The sequence below is a fragment of the Dermacentor andersoni genome, chromosome 5 (assembly GCF_023375885.2).
Source record: "Dermacentor andersoni chromosome 5, qqDerAnde1_hic_scaffold, whole genome shotgun sequence".
Lineage (NCBI taxonomy): Eukaryota > Metazoa > Arthropoda > Arachnida > Ixodida > Ixodidae > Dermacentor > Dermacentor andersoni.
The window spans coordinates 65241247-65254200 of NC_092818.1; the positions used below are offsets into that span (position 1 = coordinate 65241247).

Here is a 12954-nt window from a genome sequence, read left to right on the forward strand (position 1 = left end):
ATAACGTGCTTTCACTGTAAAAATCGTTGCCACCAGTAAATGAGGGAGCTTTAAAAAACAATGTCCGTTTTTCGTTTGCCTGCAGGCTTTTTCACGTACAAGCTGATCCAGAGCTTGCGGGACAAAGAGAAGAGGAAGGAAGACAAAAAGAAGCAGAAGCAGCAAAAGAAGAAGGCCAAGTGAGAGAACGGGGCCACTGCCAGACTTTCACACACCCCCGTGCAAAGCAGGGCCTGACATATCATCACTCACGGGGGGTAAGGGGCGAACGGCAATCTTGGAAAACCAACCTCGCTTCCACCGCAGTGTCGACGATTCTTCGAAGCAGCAGCGAGGTCTGCCTCGGAGTCAACTCACGGCAGTCCGGGCACCACCAAAGCCATTCTTTGTTGTTTCCTCATGTACATTCCATTGGATGAAAGCTCCCTCATTCTTACTCACTTTGAGAAAAGAAGACTCATGCCCGACAGATGCAAATGTTGTAGGCATTTTTGAAAATCTTTTCATGTATATTTACAAGAAAAAAAAAAGTAGGGGGTAGACAAGTCTGGGTTATAAAAAAACTGTCTGCAATATTTATTGTATTTACAGAATAAAAAAAGAAAGGACAGTTCTTGTCACAGCCAATGTCTGGTATATGCACAATTCAGAGTTGTCCGTCTGTCTTGCAATCTGACATAAAAACACTGCATGCATACCGAGTTATAAACACACATGAGACGCCCTTGTTTAAATTTATGGCGGGCACCTGTTCCACATCACATAATTTACGTTGCAGCAATGGAAATTTACATAATACTAATGAAAAGCTCTAAAACCTAAGTTACAGCAACACATTTGTTACAACTTCATAGTCTTAAAAGGATGTTAATTCAGCTTAATAAAAGTTTACAATGCTTCTTTCTGTAAGATTAAAACTTTAACAGACGTTATTACAATGGGCTACTGTCAACAGTACAGCCTGTAACATGATACACTCTAAGTTGCTTTACAGTCTCTGCACATAAGTTTAGTAGATTTGCTGTTTAAATTAAAAAACTGTCTGGGATAAAATCGATTGCACAGCTTGATCTTGACAGCTTCACTCTGCAACTATGTCCAGTGGCATCTCCACACCAAAGAGCTCCTCCCACGGTGTTCGAAGTGTGCTCAAGAAAGAATGCAGTGACGCCACTGTTTTTGTTGCGATAGTCCACTGCATCTCCGTGCCAGTGTCCTCGTCCAGGAATGTAAGCTTCACGCTTTTGGCATTCTTGTAGAGATGCTGAAATGAAAGCAATTAAAAAACAATCAGCAAGAAGCACACTTGCTAAACAAAATGATTTGTGAATCGCGCATGTTCGCTTTCATAGTATTGACGCACACATTTTGCAATCACAAAAATGTCAAAGTCAATGAGCATTTGGATACGCAGTTGAACCTAAACAAATATATACAAAAAGACTGCTATAAATAATTAACCAAGGAGGGCATATTTCTCTTTCCCAAGAAGCAAATAAGATTGCTGTCAAAAAAATTTTGGCCAATTTATATCCCTTGAAACACTAAACTTTACTGACCAAGTAGGCTGCATATAAATAACAGCATGTGAAGAGATGCCATAATTTGCATAAGCGAACAAAAGCAGTGGAATAAGAAACTGTTTTGGGTCAGTTACACACACCTCTGGAACAGGCCGTGAAACATGATAATTTGCCGGTCTATGCAATACTACACAGTTATTCGAATGAAGTTGCATCCAATATTTGTTACATGTCGATATTCAGAGAAACATTCATTATAACTATGTTCATTACATTAAGGTCTGACCAGTTTCATCCATCTTGTAACTTGGCGAAGTTTTATTGCTAAGCTGCTGTCCTTGAACTGCTGTGTGTAGTAGTAGTATTGTGCTGTACAAGTGCAGATGTAGTTTGGACTTAAGGCATTCCACTGCAGCATGTTGTGCTTGTAAGGAAGAAGAGCACACGGACAAGCCCAGCCAGATCAGCTATTCGATGCCTACAGTGCAACCACTGAGCCATCTGGATCACCAGTGCTCGGCACGGGACAGAGCCTTGCGACCATCTAGCGATTTCTGCTCTGTGCCGCGGGACTTCTCGGTTACGCTTGATGCTACCAGCTGAATTATGAAATACACCCCTTTACAACTGGTGAAGGTGCTGGGTCTTCAAGAACATCTCCAAATTGGGAACTCCGGTGTCGGGCTCCGCCACACGTCACCACCACCACTCTATCCACCACACGTCACCGACACGACAGTGCTCGGCACGGGACAGAGCCTTGCGACCATCTAGCGATTTCTGCTCTGTGCCGCGCGACTTCTCGGTTACGCTTGATGCTACCAGCTGAATTATGAAATACACCCCTTTACAACTGGTGAAGGTGCTGGGTCTTCAAGAACATCTCCAAATTGGGAACTCCGGTGTCGGGCTCCGCCACACGTCACCACCACCACTCTATCCACCACACGTCACCACCACCACTCTATCCACCACACATCACCGATACCATCTGTGGTCTGCTCTGGCGCTCTTGGCACAGAGATCCAGGGGTGTTGAGCGGTATAGATGAGCATGACGCCAATGACTGGCTGTCCTCATACGAATGGGTGAGCTTGCACAATCGATGGGAAGATACCTCCAAATTAAATAATGTCATCTTCTACCTTGCGGATGTGGCTCACCTGTGGTACAAAAATCAAGAAGCCAACTTTAAGTCCTAGTCAGCGTTCAAGACCAGTTTCACTGAAGTTTTCGGTCGCCCTGCCGTCCGCAAGTTGTGCGCCAAGTGGCGGTTAAAAGAGGGAATGCAACAACCGAATTAAACATTCACCAGTTATATTGAAGAAGTTCTACGCCAGTGCAAACGTGTGCATGGTTCTACGCCCGAAAATGAGAAGGTGAAACACACGTTGAAGGGCATAACCGATGACATTTTTCACGTGTTGATCGCCAAGAGTCCGTCTACTGTAGCTGAGCTCATAAACTTGTGCCAAAGCTATGACGAGTTGAGGAGGCAGCAAGATTTGACCAAGCACCCCTCAGTGGCTGACAAGGCCCTTTGTGCCATGGCCATCCGCTCTGATCACTCATCCCTGCTCACACAAATCCAAGCATTCGTGTGGGACGAAGTTGCATGTCAGCTTTCTCTACTACCCTTCACTGAGCTGCCCCAACAACAGCCACTGTCGCAACCGCCTCCTACACAGCTCATCCCGATGCTCCAGTGAGTTATTGAAGAGCAAGCTGCCAAGGTTCTACCTATGCAGTATCCCTATCCCTACCGTTGCACTGATTGATAGTGGAGCAGCATGTCTACTGGAGATACTAGTGTCTGTAGTACTGAACAAATGATTCTCTCGCGCTCTACGAAAAGTTACAACACCACTTTCTGGGTTTTTCTCTCCGCACAGCAAGCACCCAGCCAGTCCAGCCTTCAGCAGCATGCATAGCAAGAGTTGTTATTCAAGGCATTCCCTACATTGTCGAGTTTGTGGTTCTGCAGTCCTGCTCTTATGACGTTATACTTGGTTGGGACTTTCTCTGTGTGCGTTCTGAAGTCAAACTATTGCTTCTGTGTGATGTGTTCCTCGCCGGCGCCACTTCTCTTCTTGCCAAGCTGGTCCTGTGCGAAGACACTGCAATGCTACTGTACTTGTGTGCCGTTGTTCTCTTTTTCTGTGGTGCTGTCTCTGAAGGCTCTGTCCTCTTCACTCCTTCAGAACCCTTCATAACCCGCAAAGATATTCCCCTCACTTTTGCCACTCCTGATATTTCAGCTGGTCTCGGCTCCATAGTTGTCTGCAATCCACTTCCTACAACACTGAAGGCTCTCTGCTGCAAAGCACTTGGCTGCGTTCAGCCCCTTGATGACATGATTATTATCGACATGCCGGCTGCTTCGAATGCAGAGCTTACAGACTTTTGCGTGCTTTCCACTTCTGCTCCGCCATCACCTGACATGTTCACTCCTTTCATTGCCGATGACCTTACTTCTGAGCAACGCCCCCCAGCGTCTTCCCCTGCTTGCCCAATGTTGTTGTTTGTTCTTTTGATGTCACCCGGCCTACTCTGGGCCGCACACTGACCGTCAGCCATTACATCGACACTGGATTTAACACGCCATTGCGGCAGCTCCAGTACCGTGTCTCAGCGAAGGAGCATCAGGTCATCAGCGAGCACATTGACGGCATGCTGCAGCGTTGGGCGTCACTGGTTGTTCTCGTCACAAAAAAATATGGTTCCATTCAGTTCTGCATTGACTATTGCTGTCTTAATAAGATAACACGAAAAGACTTGTACCCTCTATCGTGCATTGATGACGCTCTGGACAGCTTGCAAGGTGCTGAATTCTTCTCTTCGTTGGATTTACGCCTGGGCTACAGGCAGGTCCAGATGTCAGCAGTTGATCGCCCTAAAACCGCATTCATTGCTGCGGACGGTTTATATGAATTTAATGTGATGCCATTTAGATGCCATTTAAGTGATGCCGTGCAACGCACCTGCAACATTTTAACGAATGATGGACAATATCTTGCGAAGCCTAAAATGGAGCACGTGTTTATGCTACCTTGATGACATCGTTGTGTTCGCCCCCAATTTCAACGCGCATCTTCTCTTCTATGCCTTCGGCAAATATTGATGCCTTTGACCAATGCAGGCCTGCAACTGAACCTGAAAAAGTGCCAGTTCGCCGCACACAAGCTCATGAATCTAGGTCACTTCGTATCCCAAGACGGAATCTGTCCCGACCCATCAAAATTTCGGGCTATAGCAGTTTCCAAAACCTAAGATACTTAAAGAACTCCGCGCCTTCACCGGCCTCTGTTCTTAATTCAGATGCTTTGTTTGCAACTTTGCCTTGATTATATCACCTCTGAGACAACTTATAAGTAGTGCCAACGACCTATCCTCCTGGTCTCCTGCATGCGACACTGCATTTGTGACTATTGTCGCAGTTGATCACCACGCTATGCCGAAACCGCTGCTCTAGCTGCAGCGCCAGTGACGTTGCATCCTTCCTGCTCCATCGTTTCATTCTTCGTCATGGCTCACCTCAGGAACTGCTGAGCTATAAAGGCTGTGCATTTTTGTCGCATGTGGTTGAAGCTAGGCTTGCTCAATGCCACGTTGTTCACCGAACTACCATGGCATACCATCCTCAAACTAATGTGCTTACGGTTCATTTCAATTGAACCCTTGGTGACATGCTCACCATGTACGTCTCATTGGATCATACAAACTGGGACATCATTCACCCGTTTAATCATACGGCTACATGAAGTAGTACTACAGGATTTTCTCCATACTTTCTCCTCTACAGTCATGATCCTTCCCATACCATCGATACGGTTTTACCTTATGAACCAGACGCGTCAGAATGTGCTCCCGTTTCAACTGTCACCAGATAGGCTGAGAAATGCCATCAGTTAGCCCGAAATCTCACCTCTGATGACCAACGACAAAAATGCAATCGTAATGATGACACTACCAACCCAAACTTCGCTCCCGCAAACTTGTCTTGTTCTCCGTGCCTTGTGCCACGCCCGGACTTTCAACAAACTTCTCTCGAAGTATGACGGACCATACCGCATCGTCGAACACACCTAGCCGGTCAACTATGTCATAGAGCAGCTTGACCAACATCCAACAGGTGCCATCGTGGTCGGAATGTTGTTCACATTTACCAGCCGAAACAATACTATGACCCGCTCGTTTCCACGTTGTAAGTTGCCAGGATGGCTCTGCTTTTGCACCGGAGATAATTGAAAGGCAGAAGAGGAGGACACGGACAAGGCCAGCCAGATCGTCTATTCGATGCCTGCAGTGCAACCACTGAGCCAGCCGGATCGCCAGTGCTTGGCATGAGAGAGAGCCACTTGGCCATCCAGCGGTTCCTGCTCTGCATCGTCCGACTTCTCAGTTACGCTTGACGCTACCAGCTGAATTATTAAATGCACCCCTTTACACACTGCACAATGCATACTGAATGCAGGACACGCTTGTGCAACAGGCGCTGCCAGTACTGAGGGCACATGTCAAGGAAATCCATTCTTTTTGAGACAACTTAGGGACATGGAACACTACATGCAAGTCTGGTTCATGTGGTGCGTGACACATCTCAAACAGGCCGTGCCCAAATGTGCAGTGTTAGGTCTAAAAAGAGCGAACTGAACAAGTTGGTAAGGATCCGTGCCAAACGTGCACTGCAGAAGTGTACAATGATGTAAATAATTGTGCTGGGAATGCCACTCGTGCACCTCGCATCATAACGGACACTACGAACACTGGCATACACTTTGGCAAGTGTCACAAGCACCTCAAGGTGGCTTATTCTCTTCATAAAGAGGACAGGCCGAATTGAAAATGGAGTGGAGGGTCCAGCTTAGTTGTTTGCACTGCAGTTCCGCTGCACTCGCGCTGTCATCACATCACACAGGTGTAACGTTTCTACACCAGTCAGTCTTTATGACTATATCATTTTGTCATTAGTACGAGTGTGATGGTCAAAAGTAGTACTATCAAAACGAAATGATACCAACAAGAAATCCCCCAGGTCTATGTAAACTCCTAGCAACCACAAGCTTATTTCAGCTGAGCCGTTTAAGGACCCAGAGTGATAGCTCAGCGACTTTGGTATTTTACTTCTGTACATGAGTTCACAGGTTCAGTCCTCGGCTGCGGCAGATGCACTTCGATGGAGGCAAAATGCAAAAATGCCCATGTACGTAGGTACCTTCGTTATATCCAATATATAACAACTCCAGATGGTCAAAGTTAATCCAGAGCCTTTCATCATGGCGTCACTCATAACTTACTGCACAGTCTTGGGATGTAAAACCCAACAATTAATTTAACAGCTGTATACAGGAACCTACCTCAGTGAATTGCACTGAGTTGGTGAATGAAATAAAGGTCTACACAGTTCTCCTTCAGAGCATTCAGCTTAACAGGCAAGGTGACTGTTTGGGCTAGTTATATCCATTATAGTGAGTAAACTCAGCTTAGCCCGGTCTGTCTCAAAGGAGGCTTGTTTTCACTTTAGCACTACTCTACAGCATGTTGTAGCATGCTGCAAAATCAACTCTGTGGAACCACATGCACAGAACCATGTTACAGCAGAAAGCTGGCCTAGTTGTTTGCTTGCATTCTGTGACACGTTTACAGCGCTAAAAATTTAACACAACGTGGAATAGACAACAGCACTCAGCAGCCGTTCAGGCTGTTTCATGTTGCATTCTATTTTTGAAGTGTGCACATGTTACAACAGACAGTTTTAGTGAAGAGTGCACTGAAAGATATTTACCGCAGCCGTAATGTTGCTGATCCTCTGGCATGCCAATGGCTCGTACTGTACGATACAAGCTTTGGTTGAACCCTTTGGTGTTTTCATGTAGTGGGACTTGCTGATGTAGGTGCTGTCTTCTGTGACAACAATGCACACTGACTTCAGAGCTGCAGGCGAAGCTGCATCTGGAAAGGCAAAATGCATTTCCAAGCATTTGACTTCTTTACTGCAAGTAATATAGCCACAATAAATTTGTGCACTTTCCTGCCTTTTACATGCACTCACCTGCACTCGTGTGTACGGACAGTGCGTGAAAAAGAAAGCTTTACCTATATCACAGGCAGGCAGCAACAAATATGTTTTTACATTGTGCCATTAAGAAAATTGCAGAGGCAGCTTCATTCTGGGCCACATGTTCAAAGTACTACAACCAAACATCACTATAATGATGTTGAAAGTGGTACTAAAAGTACTTTGTATTCACGTTTGCTTCACTATCACCATTGTTTTTATTTATAATTGGCAAGTTACACTTACTGCGAAGGGGCGGCAGAGGCCAGTGGGGCCCTGGACTGGAGGGGCTCTGACCACCCCTCTTTAAAATCTCTTCCTGACAAATAGAGTTTGTGTGTGTATATATATATATATATATATATATATATATATATATATATATATATATATATATATATATATATATATATATATACACACACACACATAGGCACATTGACTGCCAAAGACTATGCCCGGGTACCTCAAAGAAAGCAATCACAATGTTGACAGAGTAATGCAGCTTGTATGGTGATTTGCAGTGACTGTGTATACAACAAAGTTTTCCTGACTTTCATTTAAATGTGTATGACTTGTCATTCTCAATTTAAACTTTGGACAAGGACGGTCAACCACGCTTGACTGCTAACTTTCAATTAAAATGGCATAATTATATTATGGCTACACCACTAGTATGGCTGTATGGCTATGATATGGGCATCACAACTATGACAGCTATTGGGATGTTACAACACATCAGTAGAATAGCATAGTGTACTTGGTGTAGCAAACAAAGCATTCTTAAAGACACCCAAATAACTCTGGGTAACATGCAACTATCATGCAAGGGTAATTTAATGGCTTTAATGGCGTGTTAATTTATCTGTCAGCAAGTACCGATTATCTCAAAAACATGCAAGAACACCCCTTTTAAAAGTTAGAGTCTAAGCAATTCTTTTCCAACGATTGGAATAATAACGATCCATAAAGACTGCTAAACACATAAGCCAACAGTGCATCCTTCCTCATTAGCTTTGCACACTTGAGGCAGTGGCACTAGAATGCAACACTTGGCTCGAAACTGGGATGCCTTTGCCCTATAGATAACACTGGAACACAAGAGGGTTTGATCAGCAAGAGCAAGCTATACTATGGGCTTGCACTGTTCGTGAGGTGTCTTGCATGAAGCCTTTTTAGTGTCACATGTGTTTCCAAGATGCGCAATCACAGAAATTTTTACTTCAAGATATTTATAGTTCTTGCACAGGTGCATGTAATCTTGTCTGAAGCCTTGTGTGTCATACGTCTAATCACGGAAAAGAAAGTTGGCTGGGGTTTAACTCTCGTAAACCTAGTTATCACGAGCGAAAGGTCTGTTTGGCTTGGTTTTGCGAAGACTATGCATCCTGTGTTTCATTAAAATTAGGCCACAGTCTTCCACACACACTACTCATGCTGCCAAATGGATTGTCCATGAAGTCGCGGTGATACCTGGCTGTCATACTTGAGCATGCCACCAGCCGAAGGGTGTGGTCCGTCAAACATTCGTTGTGGGTGCCATTGCTTTTACTCACGGCTCCTCCTTCTTGTTGTTAAGGAACTCGTGTTGCAGAAAATCCAGTGTCGGCGGCGTTGGCCGTAAGCGAAAAATGGCGGAAGGCAATTCATAAATAAAAACAACTTGCAAGATGGGCTGGGTGGGAATCGTACCAGGGTCTCCGGAGTGTGAGATGGAGACTCTACCACTCAGCCATGAGTTCGATGGTGCAAAGCGGGACAAAAGCGCCTCTAGTGAATGCAGTGTTGCCTTAGAAATGTGCCGTAGAAAGTTATACTGCGGTTTATATTGGTAATTATGAGCATGTAAATTACAGAAGTCGCAGTTAAGCGAGTAGCGAAGTACATTTCCGCTACATTTCTTCTGCGCTTGGCGCACACGCAGAGCCGTCTTGCGGCAAACACAGAAGACCCCCTTCTCGCAATGTACAGCGCTGCCCCGACAGGTGAAGCGCCACTTGCCAGCTTCTCCCCTTCCGTCTCGTTTGAGCGCATTGGGGCCATGCGGGGACCGATGCGAGGATGCCCCAATACCCTTGCATTTAATAAGTTTTCTCGCTCTCTCCCCTTTCAACTTCCAGCGTGCGTCACTCGAACCCTCGTGTTTAGGCGACGCAGCTCCTCTTTCCGCTCACAGCGCGATTCCTAGGTGCAGCGTCCGATGCGAGATGCCTCTGACGTGATCGCTGCGCCGTAGCGTGTCTGGTGGGAAAGCGTCCCCTGCGATTTGTGCCATGCTGCTGGCAAGGAGTCATGCATCTACGTGGTGTTCCCAAGCGAGATAGAGGATGATCCCATCGAGGCGTCAGCCCCATGATTGTGTCCGCCTTCATGGCGCGTCGCGACCCACCTGTACGTGACGATCACGACATTTGGCTCACGTAGATCGTTTCTCCCTCCTAGACACCGAGTTCTTTGGTTTGCTCTGCTTGCTTTTTGGTTTGTTTCGTCTTTGTGTGACTCAACTGCATACCGAGCGAATGAGTGGGTGGTGCAAACGGGGTGCGATAACGCTATCGTGTTCCACTCTTGAAGGCGAAGCTTAAGCATCCTCCAAGTTTTTTCTGGTTCATTGTGTTTGCGCCTTGTGGGCCTTCTCCCGCAGTGTTGCCGTGATGAAGCAGCATAATTTGCCTTTCACCGCGAGGCTTGAAAACATAAATCGGGTCGAACGCGGTGAGAAGTCTGATGTCACTGCAGTGTGCAAAACTCCGAGGAGCACTCTCAGCACGATCTTGAAGAATAAGGGGGAGATTAGGACTAAAGTAGACACTCACGACCCGGTGCCCATGGCGCCCATTGCGTACGCACGGCCGTGTACAAGTGGTTCATCCGAAACTGCTTCAGACGTGCCGGCTTCCGCGTGCCCGGTGATGACTAAATTCTGATGAGCGCGACAGAGCCATTGCTGGTGTTGCCGAAGTTTGGAGCGAGCTGTCAGAATTTCCAGAATCCATTGACAAATCAATGGTCAACGAGTTTGTGGGTGCAGATGATGGTGTTGTGACCATGGGAGAGCTCGAAAACTAAGACTACATTGCCTACATCGTACTGAGCACAAGTGAAAGTGGGCACAATAAGCAAAGCAATGATGGTCCTTTGCCCACATTGTCCGAGGTGACTGGTGCACTCGCACTAGTCTGCTGCTTCTGCGCGAATGTGGAAGGTTGCGGCCTCAGCTGCTCCGACTCTTTAGACAATGTGGAGAAGTGCGTGCGTCGCAGGCAGCGGAATTGCCCAAGCAGGAGAAAATACAGGGCTATTTCATGCGAAACTAAGCTAGTTTCATCAATAAAGTGATTTTATAAATGGTATGTGCTTTCATGATGTCCAACTTTTTAGCAGGCTTATATCAAATTATGCCCTATATCGAACTGATAGGCGTTTTTCTGCAAGTTCAATATAGCCAGGTTCGACTGTAGTACTAAACTAGTAGTGCAGTGTTGTTTGATGCAGTTGTGTTCAGTACGGCAAGATAAGATCTGCAAGGTAGTGTACAGTGTTGCATTTGCACAGAATAATACTTTATACCTTACTTTTGCTGATTTGTATGCAACAGATTCATAATTAATACATTTGCTGTTTTTGTAGAATTAGCCTTTAAATGCTATTCTTCTTTGTTTCCGGTTCCAAGACTTGCTTTTGTCTGTCTGTCCTGGTTCTTAACTTCAAGGCTACTTTTTCCTGTTTAGCCTATTACACAATGCCAAAACATGTACATAGATGCTTTTCCTTCATCTGAATTCCCTCCAGCCTTAAATGACGCTGCTGAGGATAGACAGATGCATCATGCCAGAGTGCCATGACTATCTTACCTGAGTGTTCACTCCAGAAGCCCATGACAAACAGTGACACCTCCTGCTGCTCGCCACAGTCATCTGCAAGGTCTTCTGAGGAACGCTTTATGACCTGATTCATCACCTGTGCCAAGCTTTCACTGACGTCCATGACCACCGTGGGCGGCTCGGGCATTCTCTCCTGCAGCACTCCTGTAGGGCAAGCGCGGTACAGCAATGTCTGAAGCTGAGGTAGTTTGCATGCATTCATGCACCATTGAAAATATACAGTATGCCGCTGTTAAAGCAAAGTAAAACCATGACGTAGCTAAGTCATGGTAAACAAAACACTTATATGCGGTAGCTGTTATAAATATGCACACAAATCCTGGAGTGAACAAGTCCAAGCTTCACTAGTGTAAAAGCAGCACACATGTGCGCAGCGCTAACATACAAAGATGCACAACAGAAAAATTTGTGCCTCAATATATGAGTGAGTATCCTTACTTTTCCTTCGAGCTCTGCATAACGAAACATGGTACACAAAACTAGGTACCGTAATTCGAGGCCATCACAAAAGTTGATTAACAAACTCGCAACCCAAATTACTACGGTTGTGAGCTGTTAGCTGTCCAAAGCATTCCTTCTGCAAAAAAATTTCTAACTATTTCTGTAAGCTTCGCTATTCACTTCACTACATCGGGTCCTGCATTTATAGTCTTGTCTACCTAGCAATACAACACTCAAACAACTCAAGCATGGCCAACCAAATTTCAGGTTTAGTACTTCACCGTATCTGACAATTTGTTTGTCATATAGGATTGGTACGGCCATGTTTATTGTGACGAATCACTCTAGTCTCAAATATAAAATATTGCACTCACTCTGTTTATCTCTATGTTTATCATAGCAACGGTCAACTCTAGTACACAAGAACGTCACACCAACAAAAGGTTAGGAAAGTGTTCAAACAGTATTGTTACACAAAATTAAAGCCCCTTGGAATAATGCTGTTTGTTTTGCTTGGTTGTATGTCTGTCTGTCTGTTTGTAATGCAGCCATGGCTGTTGCAGGAGTGAGGAAAACATCACATATCAAGTACAGAAACAAAAATCAGTTAATTGTCATGAATGAACATCTCCAGGCAAGGCATTCTAAGATTTTATATTTAAAAGAAATATATTTTGTTTATACATGTTGGTTATAGATTGAAGTAAAAGGTTTAAGCTGCAAGAGCTACGGGTACGTGGACATTCAGCAAACTTTCTGTATTTATCCAAGTGGGTACAGCGTGCAAGTAAGGCTATGCAGAAACTTTTAGCTTTCAATGTGGTGACATATAGATAGAGAGGTTATGTTCAGACTAGAAAGGTTGGAGGAAGGCGAAAAATCCCTGTCATATCTGCAACAGATAATATGCACAGCTTTTCTCTGTGTAGACTAAACCTTTTTAATCTCATTTTTGTGAAGAAGGATCAAAACAAGATTAATTTTAAAGGATGGGGCAGATTACAGTTGTGTACGTTAGCAGTTCAGTTTCTTGAGGAGCCACACGAAA

The 12954-nt window shown here is 45.1% G+C and overlaps 1 protein-coding gene across 3 annotated transcripts in view; it reads right to left on the reverse strand.

Moving 5' to 3' along the window:
- Positions 1-548: 548 nt before the first annotated feature.
- The window catches only part of LOC126530721 (serine/threonine-protein kinase 11-interacting protein), a 110356-nt gene continuing 97950 nt past the window's right edge, over positions 549-12954 (reverse strand). For 2 of the 3 annotated variants that reach the window (XM_050178001.3, XM_072288195.1), the window contains 3 exons: positions 11436-11609; positions 7309-7475; positions 549-1264 (listed from right to left, as the gene is read on the reverse strand). In XM_050178001.3, coding sequence (XP_050033958.2) covers positions 1082-1264; positions 7309-7475; positions 11436-11609 — 524 coding nt within the window. In that variant the 3' untranslated portion in view covers positions 549-1081. Of the gene's footprint in view, positions 1265-7308; positions 7476-11435; positions 11610-12954 lie in introns of those variants that run through there. The other variant, XM_055070766.2, reaches the window with a different exon arrangement.